Source organism: Drosophila erecta, unplaced genomic scaffold, assembly GCF_003286155.1.
Source record: "Drosophila erecta strain 14021-0224.00,06,07 unplaced genomic scaffold, DereRS2 tig00000126-arrow-pilon, whole genome shotgun sequence".
Taxonomy (NCBI): Eukaryota; Metazoa; Arthropoda; class Insecta; order Diptera; family Drosophilidae; genus Drosophila; species Drosophila erecta.
Genome location: NW_020825209.1, coordinates 12,005,395 through 12,031,858, shown reverse-complemented (window position 1 = coordinate 12,031,858; position 26,464 = coordinate 12,005,395). Strand labels below are relative to the sequence as shown.

General features: G+C 43.5%; 3 protein-coding genes across 4 annotated transcripts; 2 read left to right on the top strand and 1 right to left on the bottom strand.

Moving 5' to 3' along the window:
• The first annotated feature begins 592 nt into the window (after positions 1-592).
• On the top strand, positions 593-3,235 carry LOC6551184 (larval serum protein 1 alpha chain). 2 transcript variants are annotated; one of them, XM_026982079.1, is made up of 3 exons: positions 688-897; positions 963-1,345; positions 1,427-3,202. In XM_026982079.1, exons 1-3 carry the CDS (start codon positions 688-690, stop codon positions 3,168-3,170), a joined length of 2,337 nt encoding a protein of 778 aa, XP_026837880.1. In that variant the 3' UTR covers positions 3,171-3,202. The 2 variants fall into 2 exon arrangements, with proteins under 2 accessions (XP_001978367.1, XP_026837880.1); XM_001978331.2 differs by having other exon boundaries at positions 593-897; positions 963-3,235.
• A 116-nt stretch (positions 3,236-3,351) lies between these two features.
• Positions 3,352-5,677, bottom strand: LOC6551183 (Meckel syndrome type 1 protein). Its single transcript, XM_001978330.3, has one exon. It carries the CDS (start codon positions 5,532-5,534, stop codon positions 3,471-3,473), a length of 2,064 nt encoding a protein of 687 aa, XP_001978366.3. The 5' UTR covers positions 5,535-5,677; the 3' UTR covers positions 3,352-3,470.
• A 375-nt stretch (positions 5,678-6,052) lies between these two features.
• On the top strand, positions 6,053-25,605 carry LOC6551182. Its single transcript, XM_001978329.3, has 4 exons — positions 6,053-6,518; positions 23,514-24,553; positions 24,665-24,787; positions 24,847-25,605. Exons 1-4 carry the CDS (start codon positions 6,498-6,500, stop codon positions 25,079-25,081), a joined length of 1,419 nt encoding a protein of 472 aa, XP_001978365.1. The 5' UTR covers positions 6,053-6,497; the 3' UTR covers positions 25,082-25,605.
• Positions 25,606-26,464: the final 859 nt, after the last annotated feature.

Here is a 26,464-nt window from a genome sequence, read left to right as displayed (position 1 = left end):
AGGATGTGGAGACTTTTTTGTAGACCATTATCCACAAATGATTTTGCACGGATGCCTAAAAGCATGCAGCAAAAATGTGCGGTTCCTCTACATAAACACATACAAAAATGTATTAATTAAAGCGAAATTTAATGACTGCCTCTAATTCTAAGTCTGCCTCATGAACTCCTGGTATCTGCAACTCAAGCGTTAAAATGGGATTAAAGTGGCAACACTCTAGGCAAAGGCATCAAATTACTCATACGCCTGGTGTGCATAAGTTCCCATAATAATGCTAGCCAAATACCTAAATCAAGTATGTAACCGATATTTATGCATGGATTTACAAGTGAGAGGTAGGAATTCAACTTGTGCAGAAGTTGCAGACAAAGAACCGCAGCATTCGCTAATTCTGGAATGCCCATCTGGACTCGATATGTGGGGACCAACGGCGGCGGTCCAGGTGATAAGCTGCTGCGCTGCAGTAGCAACAGATGTTCATGGCGAGCACCTGAGATACACCCGGTGATCCCTGACCCCGTCGTCACAGATATGTTACTCCCGATTACCGCGGGAATCTGGGGCTATAAAAGCGGAGCCGTGGGCATCGTTCAGGCAACAGACTTTAGGCATTGGATCCACCAAGTGCATCCGATCCGGAGCAGTTGAAGTCGAGTGTTTGGAGCAGCGGAAGGAGGAGTTCACAGAATGAAGTTAGCCATCGCCTTGCTGGCCTGTGTGGCCGTGGTGGCCGCGACCAATTACCACCACACCCACGACATCAAGGTCGCTGACAAGGTCTTCCTGATGAGGCAGAAGTTCCTCTTCGAGATCGTCTACCGCGTGGAGGATCCGCTGATGTTCGAGGAGCACATTGCGACGGGCAAGCAATTCCACTTCGAGAAGCAGCACTACACGGTGAGTGGGCGTAGATGGCGCAGCCCGAATGGTCAGTACCCAAACGCTCCTTCAATCCCTTGCAGCACTTCGATCTGTACATGGAGAAGTTCCACGAGGCCCACAAGGCACATGCCCTGCTGCCCAAGGGCGAGTTCTTTGGCGCCCTGGTCAAGCACCATGCCAAGCAGGCACGTGGACTCTTCAACTACTTCTACTACGCCCGGGACTGGGAGACCTTCAAGGCGAATGTGGCCTTCGCTCGAATGCACTTCAACGAGGGCATGTTCGTCTACGCCCTGACCCTGGCCGTGATCCACCGCGCCGACTTCCAGGGACTCGCGCTGCCCGCCATCCACGAGATCTTTCCGCAGTTCTTCTTCAACAGCAAATTTGTGATGGAGGCCGAGAAGTTCGACTACGAGATGTGGATGAAGACCAGCCTGTACGAAAAGGAGTACCTGGATGTGTACCACAAGATCCCCACCTTCTCAGACGGACAGGGCATGGGACACGGACACGGAAAGACACAGGGACATGGATTCGGCAGCCTGTACCAGTCCAGCGACTACATGTACATGAAGGACTTCAAGACCTGGCAGTGGTGGAAGCTGATGGGTCTGGGCGAGCACTGGTACAGTGATAGCAACTACATTCTGCGCGAGAACATCCACGAGTTCAACGTGGCAAGCAGCTCGGCGACGATGTTGAAGGACGTGAAGAAGTTCTACATGCCGGTGGACTACAGTCGCGATCTGCACCTGTACAACGAGGAGAGCAAGCTGTCCTACTTCACCGAGGATCTGGGTTGGAACAGCTACTGGTACTACCTGAACATGGACTACTCCTTCTTCCTGGACGGCAAGACCTTTGGCCTGCAGAACGATCGCCGCGGCGAGTGGTGGCTGTACAATGTGCACCAGCTGCTCAGCAGATACCACATGGAGCGCTTGTCCCACGGCCTCGGCGAGATTCCCCAGTTCTCCTGGTTCCACCAGATCGAGATGGGCTACGATCCGCAGTTGATCTACTACAACGGCATTGGCTACAGCTATCGAAAGAACTACTACGAGCTGGAGACATACGGCAACTTCGAGATGCTGGACAAGATCACCGGCTTCCAGCAACGCATCCACAGCATCATCGACTCGGGCTACTACCAGACGACCGATGGCCACATGATCGATCTGCGCCAGCCGGAGTCCATTGAAATCATTGGCAACATGCTGCAGGGCAACGTGGATGCCATGGACAACATGTTCTTCCAGTTCTGGTACATGCTCGCCCACATGTACTTCGCCGATACCCACTACTACCAGATGGAGGTGTACCCCAATGTCATGCTGAACTTCGAGACCATGATGCGGGATCCCATGTTCTACATGTTCTACAAGTCCATCGCCCAGGTCTACTTCCAGTTCATGCACCATCTGCCCAAGTACACCAAGGAGCAGCTGCTCATGCCCGGCGTTACGCTGAAGCATGTGGAGGTCAGCGAACTGGTCACCTACTTCGATCTGGTTGACTTCGATGTGACCAACATGCTCAACGGCAAGATGATCTTCCACGAGGGTCAGTTCCTGTGGGACAAGTCCTTGTTCGCCCGCCAGATGCGTTTGAACCACAAGCGCTTCACCTACACCTACACCATCGACTCGGCCAGGGATGAGCAGGTGGTCATTCGCGCCTTCCTGGGACCCAAGTTCGATGAGTTCGGCAGGATGATCTCGTTGGCGGACAACCGCTTGAACTTTATGGAAATCGACGAGTTCACCTACACCCTAAAGACGGGCAGCAACCTGATCACCAGAAAGTCCACCGACTTCGCTTGGACCGTCAAGGATCGCACCACCTACACCGAACTGTACTACCACACGATGATGGCCATCGATGGCAAGTACGATTACCCGATGGACCTCACTGAGCCCCATTGCGGATTCCCCGATCGCCTGGTTCTGCCCATGGGCTGGAAGAAGGGCATGCCCATGCAGATGTTCTTCATGGTGGTACCCTACATGGCGCCCAAGCACGAGCAGTTCTCCACCTTCGACTACAGCTACTCCTGCGGCATCGGCTCCGGTGCTCGCCACGTGGACAGCCTGCCTTTTGGTTATCCCTTCGATCGCGAGATCAACGAGTACGAGTTTTACGTGCCCAACATGTACTTCAAGGATGTGACCATCTACCATGCGGATACAATGGAGAAGTACCACAACTACAAGGAATACTCCAACTACGGCCACTTCGATTACTCCTTCTTCAATGATTACTACACCAAGAACTTCAAGTTGTAGACCACCACGTGGATCGAATCTAGTTGTTTAGCATTGCAAAAAGTGAAATAAACTTTCGAAAATCCAAGGTGTTCCGATTTCTCTGTTCGTTATGCTAAAAGCTATGATTAAAACCGGCAATGGGGCTCCTTAACATCGGTAAGTATCTGCGCAACAACTTTAAAACCTTTTTCTTGCAAGTTTTGATGATATTCCATATCAAATGTATGCTTAGGTTTCTAAATATCCACCAAATTTTTTATATAAATTATAGTTTATAAAAAAAGGGCTCCCATCTCAGCCTGGAAGTGAGGGTGTTTCTCAGCTGGTTCCCAGGAGCAACTCGATCCGTTCCCTGGCCTCCACAAAGGCGGCCATCACCTCGTCCAAGGTGGTGGCCCTCGAAGTATCAGCGTTCGAACTGGATTTGACCTCTTCATCATTGCTGCCGCCATCGTCGCTGCTATCGTGGCCGAGATCCAGATGGAAATGGTGGTGAAACTGGTTAGATGTGTCCACTGGCCGCTGCTGAAGCTTTTGGAGCCGCAGCGAAAGTGTTCCCGTGGTGGTCATTGCCCTGTCCGAGCTGAAATGCAAACGGTAATGCACTTCCGACTGCCGGTGTACATTGAAGAAGGACTCAAAGTCGAACAGCTGCCGACCGCCTATGAAATACCGATTGAGGGCATCCAGCCAGTTGCCCAGTGGTCGGAGGCACTGCAGCCGTATGGAGTCCGTTGGCAGAGCGGATGTCAGCGATATGGCATAGTGGGCATATCCCTCACATCGCTCCCGCTGCCAGCTATCAATGCTGATCACTTCAAAGTACAGATGCAGTAGATCGGCCGGATGATGTTGTTCCTCCAGGAGCAGGGTCACCTGCCAGCAGTGACCCAAATGGGCACTCCGCCAGTCGCCGGCATTCCTGCACGTGGCCGTGGCTCCCTGCATGGGATCCACACCAGGTGTGCCCTCATAGAGGGTATTTGCTGGAGCTTTGAGATAGTATCTAACATGTATGTTGGGGTTCTCAAAGTTCTGGGCCTCCTGCAGTTCCAGCAACAGGCTGACCCGCTTCATCCTCTTGGGCGGCATTTCGAACTGGAGGAGACTTCTCCTCTCGCTGGCTGTTGCTCGCCGTCTGTGGTAAAACTCGAGAATCTCCTCGGCGGAGGCTTCTTCGGGCAGATCTTCTTCGAGGGCTAAGCCATTTCCCACCTCCTGCTCGTCCTCTCCATCTGCCTCCTCCGGAACACCGGCATCGTCGTAGGCCTCCAGCGGTGTGACATTCTCAAAGCCAAAGGCATACAACTGGCGACAGTCGTTATTGCGCTCGATCTGCACCACGTAATCCAGATCCGCGGCACTGCTGCTGAAATCCGGATAGACATAGAGCAGACCGTGTTCGGGGTCATATCGTATACTAACCAACAGAGTGTCCTGCTGTAAGTCAGCATAGATGTACATTAGCTGGTAGCCCTTTTTATGGAACTCACTCGCATCGGCGGGCATAAGATTCTCGGGATCATTATCCAATAGGGTGTGTATGAGGCAAGTTCTGGCAGCAAAGTTGGGATCATCCACTACCGAAACATCCGACATATTCGCCGAGGACAGACTATTACCTGTCCGTCGAACTAAGGCGGAGCAGCTTCTCGGTTTAGACTTGGACTTGCGCAGCCGGCGACGAACTGCAATGGTTGCAGGCGCCTGCTCGTGCTCCGCGTCTTGCTGATGCTCCAGTTTCCTTTGATATTGCTGCTGCAGCTCCTGGGCTTCCAAGGCCCAATTGTGATAGAGTCGCTGGAGTTTTGAGGCACAACTTCCGGGATCGTTTATGTATCGCTCCATTTCCGCTTGACTAAAGTGCTTTTGCTGCCAGGATATGCGTATTGTGGCTATAGCGCCATTGCAGAGTTCCTTATTCCGTTCATAGAACAGATCACCAGAGGGCGGCCGACTAGTATCACAATGGATGCTCCACGAGGGATTACTCTGGGTCTCCAGATCCGTCAATACCTCCTCCTTCTCCGCCTTGTCATCCCCCGCGTGCTGAGTTATGGGACTCGTCGTTCGTCTGATGACTGCATTGCCGGTGTAACCAGTTCCCACATTGTAATAACTGCAGTAATAGCCCAAGCGATTCTTGCCATCATACGAATCATCGCCCCAGGGAATATGGATATAGCAGTCATGCCAGATGTCTTCCTCCGATCCGGGATAGTGGTCGCCGTGTGCGTTCGTCGACTGCGCTCCCACGTACTCGAACTTGGGTACCGGAAGCCATTCACTGATGTGACGCAGCTTCAGTTCCAATTGGAGATCTGCAATGTTTCCGCTCACGCGATAAACTCCCGTGCGTTTTATGTCCCTGCTCTTTTGCATGATTTCTCGATGATTTTCCCGGTCGTTTTTTAGTTTCGTTCTTGAACCTCAACAATTGTAAGCTACTGGCCTTCTTTGTTTATTTTCCATTTTGTTTTGCTTGTGGTTTTTGAAATACCGTTGCCCAGGCAACCAATCGATTATATACCAAAAACTATCTTTTGTCCGATAGCTATCTTCGGATATATGATAGCTAGAAAGTAGCCAAATTAATATGTAGCTAATATTGCTTTGGATACTTTCCAGCTATTATGTGATTTTTTACAAAATTGAAATTGTATAAACTACTAACTTATTTATTTCAAGTAAATACAAAATGAATAAGATTGGAAACAATTACAAAAATTAGGATTTAGGAAAATGCACCAACTGCAAATAAGTTAGTTAAATCTTTCTACCGATTTATGGTAAAATATACCAATATCTAATAAGTTAGCTAAATTTAGCTTGATAGTCGCACACTCGCCGTCCCTGGAAAATACCAACTCCCTTTCGGTATATTCGATAGGCTTATCGATTGCTCGGCAAGCTTTGCCGCTGTGTTTGTGTTATCGTCCACTGCTCTATGCACTCCACATTCCTCGTTTCATTTTGGCCGCCAGTTGTGTTTTCGATTGCTCTGCGTGCTGGTCGTTCCTCCCAGTCTGCGATTCTCCACGATTCTACAATTCTACGATTCCTCGCGCGTACTCCAACTCCCCATTCATCCGTCTGTTTGTTTGGTTGTTTCCTTTCTTCGCTGCACTTTTTGCGCGCGCGCAACCGACGATAAACAGAGAAAACAAGAAAGGAGAAATTCTGCAAAAAAAAAAAGAACACTGGAAGTGCAATTTTAAATAGACAATCCAGTGAATGTTTTCCAGTTGAAACATTTACTTTGGTCTCTTTTTTTTTATATTTTGTTCTGTTAAGTGTTGAAAAGAGCATTTTTGCAGCCACAGCAAAGTAAAAAGTTTCGTCAAAATGCAGCAGAAAGTTGAAGAGGTTAGTAAATATTTCATTCTTACTAGTAGGTTAATGTCAACAATTACATATTTGATTCTAACTTGCCAATATGTTGTATAAATCAAGACGTACTCTTAAAAATACATGTGTTAAAAACTAGAAGTCTGGCAGAGAATGAAATCAGGATAATGTTTAATTAAATATGATCAAATTTCGGGTCTGCTTTCATACAAATGAAATATTTCCAGGATATGCTGATCCAGAAACCAAGAAACTACAATACATTCAGAAGCATTAAGTAGACTTTTAGGTGACTAAAAGTGAGTTCTATATTTTTTAAAATTAGAGCAGTTTATATTTGATGATCGAGGAAAAGTCTTATAAAATATATGCGTATACTGTTGAGAAATAATATTATTTGATTATATCTTACATTATGATTGCATTAGACTTGCAGTTTATGAAGTTGTTCTTGTATTTTCTCTTATTTATTTTTTTTTTTGATTTTGCTGCTTTTTCTCCACCCATTCTTTACCATCTCCTTCGCCTTCCTGCCTTCTGCAGTATTTCATTGAACTTAGTACGCCCCCGATGCTGCGCTGCCTCTGCTTGCGTCGCTGCCGGCGCCTCTGTCGCTGCTCTGCCGTGACGTTCCATTGACTGATTTTCCCGACTTTCCGCAGAAAAAAAGAGAGAAAAAAACCGAAAAACAACAACAATGCTTTGGCCACAATTGTAAAATGGTTTTGTTTGGTTTTTCATTTACATGTTGTTCTTTTTTTTGTTTTTCTTCTTCTGTTGCCCACAGGTGTGCATGTGTGTGTGTGTCCCATTGTTGTTATTGTTGCTGGCGCTTTATTTGCACAGTTGGCCACGCTGTTTTTTTCGTGTGTTTCATTGTGCTTAATATATTTTTGGACCCGTCTTGATCTTTTTTCTTGGGGGCCAAAACCAAAGTCATGGTAAGAGCTGTGAAATTTGTGATCGCCATTGTTTTGGTCTACAATTCTCGTGGTACTCCCTCCTTCTCTTTGTCTTGCTCTCTTTCCTTCGTCCCCTCTCTTTTCCACCTCTTTCGAAGATGGAGAATTCAGGCCTTAAGTCCAAAAGTGTGCCACAAATGTAATTTTCGATAAGAAATCTCTGTCAAAATCATCACATGGCACACAAAAAATAAAGATATAATATAAAATGTGCACCAACACCAAGAAAACTAGGAATAAAGCACATTTTAGTTTCAGTTAGTAATACTTGTAAACTACTAGTAAAACTAGTAAACGAGTAGCAAGAATGTGTATAAAAACTTTATTAAGTAGTAGCCTTCTATTCGAAATCTTTTCATATACCATTACGGTATATTTAAAACCATAAACACGGTCTATAAATAATGGATCTTTTTAATATGCATACCTGGCAAAAAAATACAATATTGATAAATTCAAGTGCCATATCAGCTGTTTAAGCAGCTTACTCAACAGTTCAGAACCCTTAAAAAAGACTGTTTCGCATTGAAAACCTAAACGAGATGAAACACGGAACCGCAGAGCCAGAAAAATGCCTTTTTCGGCCTGGCCAATGCCAGTTGCAAGTAAAAGTCGAAAAACCTGTAGACACAAGCCATCAGCAGAGGGGACCATCGAGCCAGATGACTGTCCATGACCCAAATAAAGTGGCTCGAGAATCGCAATGGACATGTCGACAAATGATCGAGACGGAGGTGGGGGGATCGCTCAACGGGGGCAGTGGGGGCTCCATGGTCAAGTGATTGAGACTGGCTGATTGGCCATGGCAGCGGATTGAGCTCGAGGATCTCCATCCAACCGACGGATGCGATTCAGGCCAAGCCGAAGATCTGCACTCGATCACCAGTCCGTTTGGCAGAGGCGTTGATAAAAAAAAAGCCGAGTGCAGAAATCTGAAATCCGTGAAAAGAAGACTCCCATTCCTGATTAACTTCAAGGCACTCGGAAAACGTGTACACACATATTTGCATCTTTACTATTGAAAGTCAAGTTGAGAACGGCCAAAGACTAGTCTATTTTCTCATTTGTATATAATAATCATAGCTATTTCAGAAAACCAAACGAATATTGCTCAATTTAGAGAAGAGATATTAATGGTTTGCTATAATTGATCTCTACTCTATGAATATTATTCAAAAGTGGAAATGTGAACAAACTTGTTTAGCTCTTCTTTAGCAATTTATTTCTTAATAATTACCTTTGGCCTGAACATCTTCATTTGTTTTCCCCCATTTTCTTGGGAACAACTTTTTCCCAATAAAAGTAGAAGAAAAACCCCCAAAAACCGGTTAGAATTTGATGCATCATTTCTGCTCGTTGCTGGTCTATTAAAATTTCGCTTTTTTTGCACATTGCGGACGCAGACGGCGGTAGTAAGATTTTCACGTCGATTTTTCCCGTTTGCCAATTGAAAGTAAAAATGCCCGAAAACCGGTCAGCCAAACAACGAAAAACCGTGAGATCCTGACAGCAACTTTTGATAAATGCCTAATGAATGTTTTAATGCAGCTTCGCAGCCAAATCAAAGTTTGCAGTAGAAAATGGAAATTACCCAAGTCGAAAAACATAAACATAATGATTCACGTGGGGGTGGGAGAAAAGATAATGGGCTAACTGCTCTTTCTGAAAATTGTCCAAAGTGGCTAGAAGAAAATTTGTCCAGTGGACAAAAGCCAAAAGGCGTATCGGAATGAAATCTGAAATCCGAAGAACCACAAAAACTTTAAAACTCAAATCTTGGAACCCAAGAGACCGATGTAATTACACATAAACGCAGATGGTCAGATAAAAGAGGGGATAGCCGAAAGTTACCTTTTTTTCGGAGGTGGGAGATGGCCCAAAGCCAAAGTCAGGCTCAAATGAAAAACGCAAACAGCAAACGCAAAGTACGCTTAAAAAAAAAGAAAACTTGAAAAAAATGAAATAAAATAAAACAAAACACGAAACTTGTCGTGTGTCGATCGCCAAAGGGGCGGAGGTGGAGAAGGTGGAGGTCAATGTCTGGGTTCAACGACTCCTGACCTCTGGCAATCTCAAAATGGGGAGGGAAAAAAAAACAAACAGAGAAAATCCCAAAAACAACGGTTGTTATTGAAGCACTCAAACCGAAAAGATGAGAGATATTATCTCGAAAACTGGAGCAGTTGAAGATACCTTCGTATCCGAAGCGAAGATATGGAAAACGAAGCGGAGCAAATGTATCTCAGATGCCGAGCATCCTACTCAATCGGATAAGTTAATTATCCATTAATTATGGGCGGCTAAGCTAAACTAGATCGCAAGCTAATGGGGTTTAATTCTCACTTTATTTATAGTGCTTATTATTTAGCATGATAACTGTGGATTTTAAGGAATAGGAAAATATCTAAAAAATCGCAGATTTGATTCCGTTTTAATGATATATAAAACCTAAACCAAAAACCATACATAAATTTGGTTACGAAAGATCAATCATTTCAGGTCATCAAATCAGAATAGTGATTAATTAACGATACAACATGCTAGGTATTATACTCGTACATCACTTTAGTATTTTAGGGTATTATCCATCAAAAAGCTGAAACATAAACTATAAAAAACGGTTTGAAAAATGACCTAAAAACTTATTTAAGCTGACAATTCCCATATTAGATTACCTTAAAAAACTGCTCATAAATAGAATTTCTAAACGGCCTAAGCATTTGGTAAATCCCCGAAAATTTCCGTAAGTCTTCTGGGAACTCGCAAAGTTTTTTCTGGGAACTTTCAATTGCATCTTGGCGTCCAAATCATTTGGAGATTACGAGTCCAACGGGCTGCCTATGAGCACAAACAATGGCAAATAAAACAAATATTATGCATCATAAATTTCACAGACGACAACGAAACAGAAAACCAGTTTATTTCTTTTTTATTCAGTTCTGGCAATGAACTTAAAAGGCAAAGACCCAGACCGAGACTTTTACACATATTTTTTTTGTGTAACAAATGAAATTGGAATAATATCGAGATGGCGAGGTGTAAAAGCGAATGCTCTGCGATTACGAAATCGAATAAGCCCCAATATGAATAATAATAGTTATAAGACGTACATAAAACATTTCGTCGGCCGATTAGAAATTCAAATGTGGTTAAGGCTGTTTCTGTTTCTTTGCCGGCTTTTCAATGAAAAGTGAACGTGAATGCGATGACCGTTAGGACTGAGGCAAGCATTTAACTGCCCCACAACCCAACACAATACAACACAACACAACACAACACAACACAACACAATGCAATGTTTTCCTTTATATATTCAGCTCTATTTTCGAAAGTGATTTGAACTACATTTTATGCGGCAATCCGAAGCGGACAAAATGAAACCAAGCCAAGCCAAAGCAAACCCATAACCCAAACCTAATACCACATATAGATAGCAATATATAGCGCGTTTCTTAATTGATCGATCGCAGCTCGTTTACCGTTGGCCGGCTGATATAATTGCCGGCCGCAAGTCGATTTTATAACTTCGACTCAACTTGACGTGGTCAGAAATCAATTAGCCATATAGCCATATAGCCATATACTCGTACATATACAAACCATAACCCAAAACCGTGTCAATCAAAGTGAAAGAAGTCATCGCAAGTCATCGATTATCTCACAGATACAGATTTTCCCGATTGCCGCCGAACATAACACATAATTGCTAATAAATCGGTCGCAATTAGTAAATCAATTGATTTTACCACGGATACCTCCGATATCGAATTGGTTCGATGTCATTGTCTGTAATTTTGCAGCGACTTACTGATCCACGATCGTCGATTAGCCGAAATTGATTTTTTCGCCATGGTACAAGAAAATTATCAGTTTTCAGTGCGTACAGTAAGAAAAAATAGGACATTACATGGATTTTAAAGGGCAATTTGGAGTTATCTATAGAAATGACTACAATATTAGAGCATTTTAAAAAGCAAGGCATTTAATGGTTTCCTTACATCACGTTTTTCCCAGCTTATGTTTAGGAATATTTCTGAACACTTTTCCCTATAGAAATATTTATTTTTCAACGTGTGGCAAAGGAAATCGGTGACCAGATGCTGAAAGATGCATTGCTAGTCCACAGATTATTCCATTCTTTTCTCATGATCGCTTCGCTTTGAAAGTTGTTTTCTCAAATCAACTCGGAATCAACTCACCCTATCCTCAGCACAAGTCATCGAAGAAGAACGTGCAGGAGAAATAATGAGATTTTAGATTTTCTTTTTCTAGAAAGTTTTTTTCCTCTTCAGCGCAGCCTGACCTTTTTCTTCTGTTCCTCAATTTTCTCGCTTATTGTTTTTCCAGTTGCTCAGATTTGTTTTTCCGCGGCGGAAGAAGGAACTTGGGAAGATGCAAGTTCATTGCGGAGAAGTTATGCGTATGTAAAAGTACACACACATGTTGATAATTTGCAGTTTTTCATTTACCATTTGATTGATTGCTTTCGGGCAGATAAAAAGGTTTTGTCAGTGTGAGAAATGTCAGCTGGAGATGGCCTTGTTGGCCAAGATAAACAGAGTTTCTGGTGGGAAGTTGAGAGTGCTCAAAAACAGGAAGGTGATTGAGCTACGCTTAAAACTTCAAATCAATCAGTAGTGTCTTTGCATAGCAAGTGGTTTTTGAAATAAGATACTATATTTGGTAGGAATGATCAACCTTCAATCATGTGTTATCAATGTCAGCTTCAAAGACGAGAACCAATCCCCACGACTTCTGACGACTTAAAATCATACGGGCAAAGATATAAAAACGACATGCCGTTTTGCTTTGGCACGTCATGGAAATTATTGGAAAACTTTCGCCCAAGCAAAGGTTCAATGTGTCGACTTCCCAGGCATTTTACTCATAACTGGCGCTCCCATGCCAAACCAAAAAGAAACAAAACACTTTCCATTGCCCCATTGTCTGGGTTATTGATAAAATAAGCCCCCGTCCTCTGAAAAAGGAGAACCCGGTGACCTACCACAATTTTTTTTGTGTTTCGGCAATGTGATTTGCATGGCAACCTTAACCCATTGGCACCGATGTGCGCACTCTCTCCTTCAATTAGCCCAGCATTTTTTCACAGGCTTCTGAAAATCGAGCCATGTACGAGTACGAGTACGAGTACGAGTATGTTAAATGGCAGTCGTCAGCCAGTAGAAATATCAATTAGATTGCCGGCAGAAGAGCCGCTTTCGATTGCATGTCGGATCGCCTGGGTGGGCGTTTGCATTATGGCGGTGGATAGGTTTGGTATTGTATGAAGTGGTATACGATATGAGACGGTGTATTACGATTTATAATGGAGTGATGCATTTTGTTTGCTCGACTTACTAACATTTTGTGCTACTTTACATTTTTGCCATGATGCATTGCACTTCGGTTGGCTGAATGATGAGATGGGATGGGATGGGATGGTATGGGATCGGATCTTTCTTTTCACACAACTCTGTCAGGCGGGTTTTTTTTGTATTGGCTTTTGACTGCGAAAATTTGAATGAAAGCGGGTGAAGCAAGTGTCAATGGCAGACGTTGGCAAAAGCGTGTCGCAATTTCCACCATCAAAACCATCTGAAAAACCAACTAAACAATGGGCCGTGACTGTACTTTCTCCGATTTCAATTATTATTGGAACGGTATAGTTTGGAACATTATGGTACGGTATGGATTTATATGGCCTGGCGTGAGAGTCGCCAAATTGATGGTCCCAGAGTGCAAATGCAATTGTCTCGGCTCGAAACCGTAAGTTCAATTGAATACTTCAACGGATGGGGTATATGGTGGTTAGATATTGTAGGCTCTATATAAGTCAAGGCTCTATTGACTTGCGGCTAACATTGAATGATAAGCGTCATTATCAACAATATATATCTACGATAAGAATATTTCAGCCCCTATACCATGGACGCTTCACAACGAAAGGCTGCTAATGCTTCCAACGTTTGCAATTCATCAATGTCAAGGTGTTATATACACAAATTGGTGGGCGGGGCTGGGGGCTAATTAGCATATGGTTGGCATTAAGTGACGCTTGATAAGGGGCCATTAGCCGGAAATGTTATATATAATATTTTCTGAAGCCACTAAACCTCTCTGTGTTTCCCTTTTAGCCATATCAGGCTCTTTAAATGCTTAATATTTATATCAATATCCATTTCATATAATACTGCTTGATACTGCTTGCAGCTATATCGACTTTTATTTAAATATGATTTAGGTGCACAACGCAAATAAAAATATTAACGACAACGGGTTTATGTCAAAGAAATCAGCGACTTTATCTAATCGAAAAGTTCTAAAAGCAAAGCAAGCTTATTCCACAAAGAGAACTATATTTTCCCGCATTCTACCTAGACGTACGAAAAAAAACAGCCCTGATTTATTATCTATTAATTATGAAAGTGATATCGTTCTAACCTGCCGTTCCTTACAACAATGACCATGAAGGTGCAATCTCGAGCCAAAAAGAAAGAAAGAAGAGTTTGAAAAAATTTCCAGCACTGATGATTCAATTCGCTAACTGAACTTGACTGTAAATATGTATATATCGATAACGAAATGATAGCTGATAAGGCGTATCAGTCGTAATTTTCTTGCATACATTCGTAAGTCCATGGTGTAAATATGGTATATAGACACCTGGAAGCGGCGCCAAGTTCCTCAGCTCCTCCTAACTCAACCGAACTACAGATAATATTGCAGCTGGCATGGGTATTGCATACCATGGGTACATGGTGGTGCTGATTCTGCTGGTGGTGCTGTTCAGGTGCTCCAGTTGGTAGTGGTGGTGGTGGTGTTGGTGGTGTTGGTGGTGCTAAACAAACGAAATAACAAGTGGGAAATGTCGGCAACTGGAGCAAAGGAAATCAGAAACCAGATAAGATACTTTGGCCGAAAGTAATTGAAAATGCCGTTGCTGTTATAATTATAAATGGCTTGGTGACTCATTTTCACTGCAGCAGCAGAATGTATTTTACCAGCCCCGAGCGCTTCCCCAAATGTTGTTCAATAAGCATTGGAACAGTATCTATATTTAGTAGCACCTACATAACTGGTTGATAGCACACATAATCTTGGTGATGACAGGTTTGTTCATAAGCATTGATGATATGGCAATTACTTCATTTTTGTGGCGCCCTCGGGTGGACCTAAGATACTATCGATCTGTTATCGATAGTTTTGTTGCTATCGCTCTAGCATCGCTCCAATAGAAACTCTTTGAATATAATTCCCCTGTGGATTGCATAATGTGCAATCTAAAAATCGAAGTTGCAGGTCTCGTGCCACCGAGTTTATGACCGCCTTCCCGTAATGAAGCCATTTCCACAGTGCGGGCATTTCCGCTGCCACCTGCTTCTGCAAAATGCCTCGAATGCCGCTGTCCGGTGTTGTTTTCTTTTTTTTGCATTTGCTTAACAATGGTCGGGTGTTTAACGGTCGACGCATTACCATCATCACCACTAAGTATCGTCACATCGGCTGTCACACAGGCATAGTAACATAAATAAGCCAGCGGAGACAGTTGGCCCCCATCCATTTCGAGTGGAGCATATATGTATGTTCATATAAATGTGTATAGAAAAAAGAGTCACTAACTTTGCATATGCATAGGAGATTTATGCCTTTCGCGTAATTTATCTCTGGCATGATTTGGCAATTGTCTCTCCAAGTCTAAAACTCAGAAAACGACGGATCCAACTTCATTTTGTTGCAAAGGCGTGGGAAAGACATTCCCACATTTGTTATGCTTGTTATAAGTACATTTAACTAAATTAGAGACAGATATTGTTATTGTTTCACACACTCGGTTTGTTTTCGCTGGCGAATTTTGTGAAGGTGTTGGCGGTTTACGTCTCTTTTGACCTAGTTTCTTGACAAAGTTTGTTGGGAAAAAACTCTGACGAGGTAGCTAGGAAAATATACATTTTGACAAAAATGGAGCTTAAGCTCTACCGAGAATATTCTCTAAAAAGAGTATTAAAATGAAGTAATAAATGTGCAGATATTTTGAGTTTTATAGAGTATATACTGCTTTAATCTATTTTGCCATAGGTATTTGAAAACGATTTATAACCATTATCAATGGCTTCACATTGGCATTGATTTGCTGCTGACCAATGTCCACCAGACTTATCTATTTGCACTATCACCGAAATTCTAGGAAGTGCATAATGTTAGCCTGGAAATCCCGGAAAAGTTGGTGAAAGGCAACAGCTACGAAAATTTCCATGGCACATGGTCTTAATAAGTATGCACAACCTTTCACAAAGCAAAAAAAAAAGAAATGAAATGAAATGAAGAAAATGGAATGCAAGGTGTTAGGGGAGTTGGAAAATATATAGGAATAACCCAGCGACGATAATCATAATGATAATTTTTACGATCCATGCCAACTGACGGACAGCGGACAAATGGACAAAATATGACGCTTATAAAGTGCAGTTAGCATCCAAACCGTTTACCGTTCGTTGGCAGTGGCTAAGCGGCTGCTAAATGTTATAAATGCGCACAATGGACGGTCGCATTTCATTCACAAAAAAGAAAATATAATAAAAAAAAAAGGGAGAAAAAGAAAAGCGGCGTGCCCATTCAGTTTGGCTCAAGTTCAGCTCCAGTGGGTGTGGACTTACGTAGATAGGATGGTATGGTGTTTTTTTTTTATCGGGTGGGTGGGGCCTCAAATGGTTAACGGTCAACTGTCTGAGCGGGAAAATGAGCCAAACCGTTCAGAAAACGCGGGCCATTGTCACGTCTTAAGTGTTGGCACTTTCTCAAGGCAGTGTCAGTGAAATGGTTTCGCTTTTAATCAAACCCAAAAACTGCGGTAATTCCCGCCTGTCACTGCTGCTCTTGGCACTGTGTAGTTACCCCATCGATCTCTGTTTGTTCCGTTTCCAGGTTTGCCAAAAAAAAACAAAAAAATGGGGAAAAAATGGGGAAAAATACAAGTCTAAAAACAAATAATAATACGGAAAACAGAGCAAATAGCTCGAAAGCGAACAAAGCAAGTCAATTAACTTTGCCCGTGTATCTTGTATCTGAATCGCGTCTGTTTGTCCCCATCGTAGAAGAATCTTGCGGTTGTCGTCGTGGCTCACCGACAAAGTGTTTCGCAAATATTTGTCATTGTCTTGGCTTGAGGTACATATTTCAATCAGCCAGCGACACAATATGAAACACAGTTTCAATTACAGCAGTCAGCCGAAGACATGGCAATTACAAAGGCCCAGATATGCGCACCCCAGCGATCTGTTCTGGCCAAAAGAACAGACAACAGATGCCCAGGTAATGCACGGAGAACATTTAGGATAGCGAAAAGAATATTCAAAAAGATACATTATTTCGGACGATCATAGCAAAATATAACAGTATTCTACCCAATTTATAGTGAAAAGATATTACTGGCAAAGAAGTGCATGCATTTGTCGCTGTGTTTTTCCCTCAGTGTGCCGTGCATCTTTTACGTGCTTCGCGGAGCGCCCCAAGTTCAACACGCAACTGTTTGCTGCACTTACAGCTGCACATACATGTTGTCTACATGGCTTGTTCTTCGGTACCACAGTTCTCAACAGTTCAGCAAGTTTTTTCCTCAGTTTTTGCCTCGATTGTGGCGCTTATTTTATTTGCCACACCGCGTGTCAATGGCCCAGACCAGCTGCCACTTTGCCACCTTGCCACTTCGCCGCTTGGGAAGATGCTCAGCCGCCTTTGCAGTTCGCAGTGGACAGATGACATAATGGCCCTCCGCCTTACCATATTATTTAGATATGCTGGGCACGTTTTGTGGGTCTGGTCATCGGCATGCAGCTCTGCTCTAGTCTGCACTCGTATGACATAATTTGTTTTTGTTTCTTTACTTGCTTGGCTTTTTGTTTTATCGGTTTTTATGCCCATTGTTATGGCATTTTTGTTTTGCGGCACAATGTGGTGCGGATCGCATATTTGGTGCTCCGGTTGAGTGGCCAGGCTACATTTTTCCATGGGAAGTTGGCATGGAATGCCAGCTGTTGTACCTTTTTGCTCTGAATAATTATTAGGCAGTTCTTTCTTTGGCCAATCAATACGCTGTAGCATTTTGAGCGGACCATGCATAGTTACTTTTGGAATAAAATAATAATAGAAATCAAATTTTAATAATGTTCGCTTGGCGTTAAATCAATTTCTCTGCCTGGAGCTTAGCGCTGATACCATAAAATAAGATAACACTTAGCTATTTTCAGTTGGCCAAGTGGCCGGACTGAATCATCCGGCGTGTCTATCGTTGGAGCTGAGTGCTCTGCCCCTCATCAGCCAGGCACTTAATTTAATGACCAACTAACTAACTGTCCGGGGCCAATAAAAGCTGACCAAGACCGACAACCGAAGCCAAATTAATGGCCAAACAATCCGCAATCAAGCCGCCGAAAGTAAGGAGACGGAATTGAAAAAGCAAACTTTTAGTTCGAGCCCCTGATTTGGCCAGGTCACGCATTGTTGGCCAAAAGCTGGAAAACCTGGAGGGGCTGGAGGTGCTGGGAAAAAGGCGATCGAGTCGATGGGCTTTTTTATCAGCACCCGCCCGTTTCTTTCCACCCCCACCCCCTTCATTCGGTTATCGCCAATTCATTTTGGTTAATACACATACACACATACACACATCGTGTATGTGGAACCTTTTATGGGAACCTACCCATCAAAAAAGATAAGGCTCGAATGAAAAGCAACACGAACTATATATTTGCCCGCGAATTGCGCAAAAAAGCAATATCTTTTGGGCCCCATTTCCCAACAATCCCACCCACAATCCCCGCCCCTTTTGTACCATTTTAGGCCATCTATTTCGGCCTGTTTTCGCGTTGTTGACCAATTTGTTTGTTTTCTTTTTTTTTTTGCTAATGGAGCGCCCAAAGCTGGGGACGTGACTCTGGCCATCATTTTGAGTGGTCTCTTGGTGTCTTGGCTTTCGGTCTGTTGATTTGGCCTGCCTTTCTGGCATTTTCTGGCATGCCAAATCCACAAATCTAATGACCAGCCATCCCAGTAACGGTCCACTCCTAATGGTATTGGTAATGCTAATGATATGGCGTCATAATTGACACATGCTCCAAGTGCATCCGCCTTAGATTTCCGCCGGCGATTATCTCCGTGTCCATAGCATTCCTCATCTCTCTTTTCCCCCTTTGGACAAAAATATATAGTGTGTGGATCACGATTCGCTATAGGTAAGTCAAAACTAGGTCGATCGGTTCGTGGCTAAAGCTCGTTCAGCCAGAGCAACGTTCAGTTGGGCAAAAAGATAATGGCATTGCCAAATACATACGATAGCAAGGTAAAAACATGCATTCGTGGGAACTGAAGGTCTATGCTTGGATGTATCCGAAAACAGATCTTTAGCTCACTTAAGTAATTCTTAAGCTTGAGCTTAAGTAATTCTTAAGTGATATAGCAAAAAACTTACTTGCATATATCGCAAGGGAAAGGGTTTCTAATTGAGACAACTTAGAAACGTGGGGAAATGAATCAACTTGAAAAGCAAATTTATAATTCAGTATTTTGAATTATTTTATCAGCTTTTTAAGTGCGCTTTTAGCTAAGAATGCTGCTGATAAGGTTTAAGGACCTTAGAAGGCAAATTAGTCAGCTTGCTATAGTAAAAGCAACAAATTTGCGCTTTATGACACATTTAATGCTGACTAATTTGGTTTGGAGATCTGAAACTATATAGTTTAAAAAACAGTACATTTTTTGATTTTTAGCCTTAAGTGTTTTTAGTCTTTGGTTTTAAACAAGATCTTTAATAAGCTGATCCTATCGCGAAGTGATAAACTAGTTTATTCTGAGCACAGGATGGTTTTCCCTTCTGATCTGTTCTAAAATGGCAAAAAGTGTTAACTGCGGCCCTTCGTTGGCGTATTCCATGTATTGTTTTGGTTTTTTGTACTTTTGGTTCGTTTTTTGTTGCTTTCGCTGCTTCTTTGTGGATTTGTACAATTTTTTGCACGCTTCAGCTGCATATGCGGCGGTCACTGAGGAAAACGCTAAATGAATTGCCCCAAATACGAGTGTTGTACGCGATGATCACGAAGGCGATGATGACGATAACGATGATGATCGTTATGCTAATGCTGATCGCTCGCCTGGAAACGACGTCAGCGGCGCAGCAGCCCAAGCAGAGCACAGAGGAGTACACTGCTAGCAAAATGTGCGAGCATCTTGTAACTGGTCTTCGCTTATCGGAAATAAAAAGAGTTATAACTATATACGGATATCTTATCACTATTTGTTTCAAATATATGCCTAATAATTGCCGAAAATTAATTATTAATGATTACACTGCTAGCAAAATGTGCGAGCATCTTGTAACTGATCTTGGCTTATCCGAAATACAAAGAGTTATAACGACGCACGGATATCTTATCACTATTTGTTTCAAATATATGCTTAATAATTGCCGAAAATTAATTATTAATGATTACACTGCTAGCAAAATGTGCGAGCATCTTGTAACTGATCTTGGCTTATCCGAAATACAAAGAGTTATAACTATATACTTATCTTATCACTATTTGTTTCAAATATATGCTTAATAATTGCCGAAGTTATATTAATAACAAATCAAACATAGCGAAACTATCGTAGTTAACAGAATCACAGCTTAACAGAATCTTCCCAATTTTTTTTAATATTGTTATGAACATCTAATTTGTCTCGGTGTGCTGTGTTATAGCCCGAAGTGGATCAGTTGCCAGACAGAGACAGCGCGATGTGGGGAGTGGGAGAGGGACAGTGGGGGGCGCGGAGAAAGAGCCACAGTCACGGTCACGTTTCTTGTCACGTTCTCCCGCTGTTTTTACGTTTCTTCTCTTGTTTCCTCTCTTCTGCTGTTCGTACCCCCTAATTCCACCGATTTGGGTATGCGGTTTTCCCTATCCATAAGCTAATTGATTTCCCATTTGAGGTTGCATAGTCAAAGGTGCCGTAAATAATTCAGTCTTTAGAAACTTTCTAGGTAATTTCTGTCACTTGTTTTGCACATTCTGTTCTAAAGTGTATACTATATTTGTGTTTAGTAAACATATTACTGTTTTTTGGGCATAAGTACGCAGTACAGTAGTTATAATTGATGATAATGCTGAGCTGGATTTGAGTAATGGGTACTTTGAGGTCCCCATCATCGCCAACTTGTTCTTATTTGTTTCGCTTTTCGTTACTCATGTTTTGTTTTTCCCCTCTTGCCAATTGGCTTTCTGCCTGGTTGCCGATCTTGTTGTTGGCCGATCGTCTTGTCGTGGCAGCAACAATGCGGCAGCAACAGCAGCAACAGCAGCAACAAATTGCGCCCAAGTCTTTGGCTTATTTGCTTGTTGCCTGCCTTTTGCTGTTTTTCAGCTGGCTGCCTGTTCACGCGACCCAATGGGCGTTTGACCCCGGCGAATGTGGCATGCAAATGGGTTCAGGCTTGGACAAGAGCCGCATGCCATTCGCATTCGCATTCGCGTTTGCCGTTGCCGTTGCAGTTGCAGTTGCAGTTGCAGCGTTGCATTTGCATTTCCCCCTTGCGGTAAATTTGCTGGAAAAACGCGCGCCAAAAGTGACAGCCGGTCGAGGAGCAGCTGTCAACTTGACTTTAGGCAGCTGCCGCCAAAAGTTGCCGCTGTCATTGCACTCGGACGGCGGCAGCAACAAGTAGCTGAAAACGGAAGTATCGTACAGCTTTTTACATTAGTTCGCTGCGTTTTGGGTGTGGGTATACCCTTTCTTTTTACTGCAAAGTGCAACAAACAGGGGCAAGAAGCCTTCGCAGGAAGCGCTTCCCAAGGGCTCTTTTTTTAATTAAACTGTGCACCGTTGGCATCACGTTACTGTTTGCACAAAAAAACAACGACACCTGGGTTCCTTAAAGGAAGTACTTACGATATTAAGTTACCTGAACTGTTACCACAACATAAAAAACAAATGGTTTAATAAGCAGAGTTTTGCTCAATACTCTAATCATACTGACAGACTTCAGAGTACTCCGCACTTCGATTACTGGTGTCAGTTTTTCGTGCCGTGGTTTTCTCCCAGCTTATTTTTGTTGTGAAGTAAGTGAAAACGACGTCGTTAAACGCACATTTTGACGCGATTCGCTGTCGTTTTGGGTGCCTAGCCCAACAATTGAGTGAAAATCTGCATCGAATCGATGAGTTATGGGCAGTGATTTTTTTCATATTGCGACTGCGAACTGCGACACAATGTTTTTTATTTTTTCGACTTGACCAAACCAACAAGACAATAAAGTGAGGAAAAGCTACAAAAAATGAAGCATAAATGCCGCATTCGCTAATGGCGAGCAAAAGACTGGCACTTTCTAATGCGACAGCGATGCGGAAGCCAACGGACGACACTCGACTGCCGACAGCAGCAGCAGCAGCAACATCAACGCAACAGCAGCAAGGCAGCACACCTGCAACTGCAACAATCACTGGCAGCACCCACATGGCGGCGGTGTCACGGAGCCCACACAACCTAAATGCCCCCAAATGGCAATGCGGTGACCCGAAAAAGCTGGCCTATCTGCCCTCGAACAACCCCTAGTTCGGCTCCCCTTTTTCCTGAAAGTAAACCCCAGTTGGATCCCCCTTTTACCCGGAAAATAAAGTAATATGCATATAAGTACGAGGCGGATGAGGTGGAGGCCCTGTAAGTGCTTCAAGTCTGGCTGCAGGGGAAGTATTTAGCCATCAAATGGATGCTGATTGCCTGATTGCCTTGGAAAGGTTATTTCTTTGTAAAGGGTTTGAAGTCTGAGAAAAGCAGACAGAAAACGCCGAAGAGTACTTTTATTTAAAATTGAAATACGTGTACAATGCAATTGTTATTGCGTAATGAAAAGCACTGCGAAATTCACATATAATTTGTAACAATTATCAATGTTGGAATATTTTGAATTTCGCAACATCGAACGCAATCGAATAAGCACAAATTTTTTTTTTTTTTTTTTTTTTTTTTACGATTTTTTTAACCTCTGTAGCTACGCTGAATTATTTTTAATACTTATCTTTGGCAAAGTTCTCCCCTTTAATACATTTTCAAATGGTTCATTCGTAAAAGTGAGTAAACATCAAACTTTTGATAAGCCCACTTGTAATATTTGTTAAAAATTATGATTAACCCAATTGGTGACTGTAATAAAACACGACATTGCGAAAAATAAAAAACAAATTAATGCGACTGTGGGTTATTAATTCTGAGATAATAGCTTGCCACTGTAATTGTTCTATCAACTTAGAACTCTTGTTTATTAGCCAACAGAATATAACAAAACCTCGCTGAAAGTGAGACTGCTAAGCACTTTTACTCTCCACGGGATGTTTTGTTATAGTTTCGCATATTTTATAGGGAAAAAAGCGATTCAAAACAGTCAACGAACCGTTGAGGAATCACCAAACCAGCCAACTTTGTTGTCGATGTCACGCACAATAATCGGCTTAGGTTACGCTCGGGTCCACTCTGAACCACTCCACATTACTATGGGCCACCCTGAACCACTCTGTAACACATGGAATCACACGACGTGTGTGGTTTTAGGCGGATCATTTGGGCAGCACGATCGAAGCCAATCGGATTATGCAAACAGCGGATTTGTCTCCTCCGATTTCGCTCAAAGATGCAATCCACGGATGCGGGTGTATCTTGTTTTTTTTCTTCTCTTCGTTGTCGCAATGCGGCTTGCAACTCTTTCGATTTGAAGCGGATCGAAAGTGAATGGCACTCGGTTTGGCGGCATATTCGATTACACTCAACGTAGAAGCTTGAACTTCGTAGCGTAATTCGATCACTTCCACCGCCTTGAGTTACCAACTGCACTCTGCACAAAACAAGACCATGTTTCTTGTTCCTTCAGTCAATCGAAAATATGTATGTTGTAGGGATAGTTCATGAAGAACTGAAATTAGTGTAAAGGAATTTATGAATTTCTTAGAGTTAGTCAGCATTCTTTCAGTGCACAAGTTCTTATGCTCTCGACCTGTTATTAACCCACTTCTTGTGTTCTCTGTGCTCGCAGAAAATCGATCCCCTGACACGCATTCAGGAGGAGATCAAGGAGGTGGTGCGGCGCGAGGAGGAGTACCGCCAGCTGGCCACGCTCTCGTCCAGCGCCGCGATCACTTCCGCTTCGCCGGACTTCGAGACATACACGGTTAATGGCAACTTTGAGCCGAAGCTGCAGCAGGATGACGAGCACGATTTGGTGGAAAGCCCAGATCAGGAACAGGGCATGCTGGTCACCGCCCAGCCGGCGGCCGTGCAGACCACCGCGCTCCTGCTGCCCATCGACGAGCTGTCCAACACACCATCGCTGGCCTCCAGTGTGAACAGCGCCAAGGAGGAGAGTCTCGATGGGCAGCACTCGGATGACTCGGGCATTTCGGCCTCCTCGCAGAGCAACACCCTCATCACTGGGATCACCACGAATGTGGCCAAGCAGCAGCCACTCAAGCTGACCGTGGTGACGCGTCAGGAGCAGCGCTACATTGGACCCAACTGCTACAATTTGACCCCTGAGCCGCCGCAGCAGAAACTGATCACCCGCACCATATCGACGCCACAGCTGAGTGGTCTGCCCCAGAAGCGGCAGTTTGCCTTCGGCGGCGCCACCAAGGGTGTGATGCAGCGCTTCATTGCCTCGCATGGCAAGTTGGGCAACACCAGCCCGCTGCCGGCTGCCTCTCCAATGACCCTGTCCCTGGGCGCTGCCAATGGCAATGGCGCCATAAATGTCAATGGCCAGCTCAATAACATCAGCAGCAACAATAACAGCAACATCAACATCAACAACACCAACACCCTCAAGCTGAACACCCGCACAGCAATGGCTTTCCTGGAGTCTGGAGGCTCAGCGGGAGGCATCAACTCCTCATCCGTGGCCCTGTCGTCGGCGGCAATCGAACGAGACTCGGAAGGCAGACCCCTGCGACGAGGATACGTGCCCGTTGAGCAGAAGATCAAGCGCGAGCTGCAGGATCTCAAGTCACGCGAATCGGAGTTGAAGCGTCTGCGCAAGATCAACAGGCAGAACACACTGAAGGCATCCCTGGACAAGCTGTGAGTCTTTCAGTTTGGCTTCCTTTCAAACATAAACTGCGAAAACTTCCAGAGCTCCTAACCTTCTCACACAGGCTGGACATGAACTGAATATTTGTGCTTCTTTTGCAGGCAACTCAGCACAGATGATGAGGCCGATGCGGATGATGATGACGAGGACTCCGAGGTGGAGCACTGCTACGGGCCCGGAAAACTGCGCAATGCCCAGTCCACACAGGAGCTGGATAGGAATGGGTGAGTATGCCACGTTCGGCGCCCAAAGGAGAGCGATTTTAACAGTTTAATCCGCACAGAAACGAGCTGGACATCGTGCACAAGCCATCGGGTAATCGCAGTCTGAACGCCGCCGCCTATATAGCCAATGGATTCAGCAATGGCAATGGCAACGGCATGCGTCCGGCGATGTCGCTGGCCCAGCTCTGCGATCTGACGCCGGAGGAGGCGCCCTCGTCGCGCGGACTCATCGCCCAGTGGGAGAGCCTGATCAAAAAGAACGCCGAGGTGGGAACGGTCGAGGCGATCATCTAAGGAATGTGGATCGGGAATCCGGCCCAAGACGGCGAAACAAAAAAGATGAAATACAAAAACATACACACCAACGAGCTGGTGCAGAGCAGACCAAATTATTTAATATAGTGTCCACACTAACACACTTGATCCTCCCACTTGCAAGTCCTCCTCCCTCTTCTCGCTCTTCTCCCTCTACTCCCTCTCCACCTGCGAAAGCTGCTTATCAACGAATTAATCTTAATGCCAGTCAATGGGAATTGAAATTATAACGAAATTGAATTGCATGTACTTAAAGCGATTTATATGTGCAATTTGTAATTGTACGTGAACTGTTCGAGAACTCTATTGTATATATATAATACTTCGTGTTTCCAGTGCGAGTGCAGTCGACTTGCTTATAATTTATTACAAATCAACTTTATATATACCATATATGAAAATATATAAACAAAATACTATATGTACGAAACCAATATGAGAAAACGATTTAAAAATAAAATAAAACAAAAACTATTACGACAATGTCTACGCCAAGCCCAAAAGTATGCGCAAAATCTTGATATTTCGAACACTTCAATAATGAGACACGAATAATTTTTGGAAATTTATCATATTTATTTTATTCAATACATTTCGTTTGTTGTTTCGTGTTTGTTGTTACGGTTTCTGTTTGTTAAGTTCTTGTTACGTATTCGCTCTGTACTAATTGAATTAATCAGATATTAGGGTGCCGTAGATAGAGAGCGCCTCTAGTTTGGAGTACAAGTTTCGGTTAGAGTAAGCCGGTTGTTCATCATCATCCACAGACCTCTAAAAGTACAATCTTTATACATAACAAAACGGAAGCGATCGACACTCAGCGAATTTGCACTACGATCTCATGGATTGCAGGTGTAAACGGTGCCCGAGTGCTGCGATAATCTTGGAATTTTGGTTGATTTTTGGTAGTTGGTTGGTTGGTTTTTCTTTTACTGCTACGGAAGCCTCAAAATACATTGCTATGTACGTCGTTTATGTCGTTTTATGTGTGGATCTGCTGTTTCTATATGAAGTTGAAATCTTAGCTTAAAAGTTGTGTATTGCAACTAAAATCATACCGAATTGTATATATCGTACATAACTGTCGTGTTGTATTTATGTATATTCCGTATATTTACAAAAGCCGTTTACAAACTGGCGCAGCTTTCGCCAAATGGAGATGGTTATCAACCGATTCGCTTAACTATGGACAAATCAGGGCATTCGTAACTTAGAGCTAAATTAGTCAAATCATAGATACATAACCGAGATATATAAACGTATTCGTATATTGCACTGCATCGGATTGCTTGAGTATTAGAAATTAGGCAACAATCAACATATCGAAAATAATATAACGCGCTGATATTCACACGGAGATTC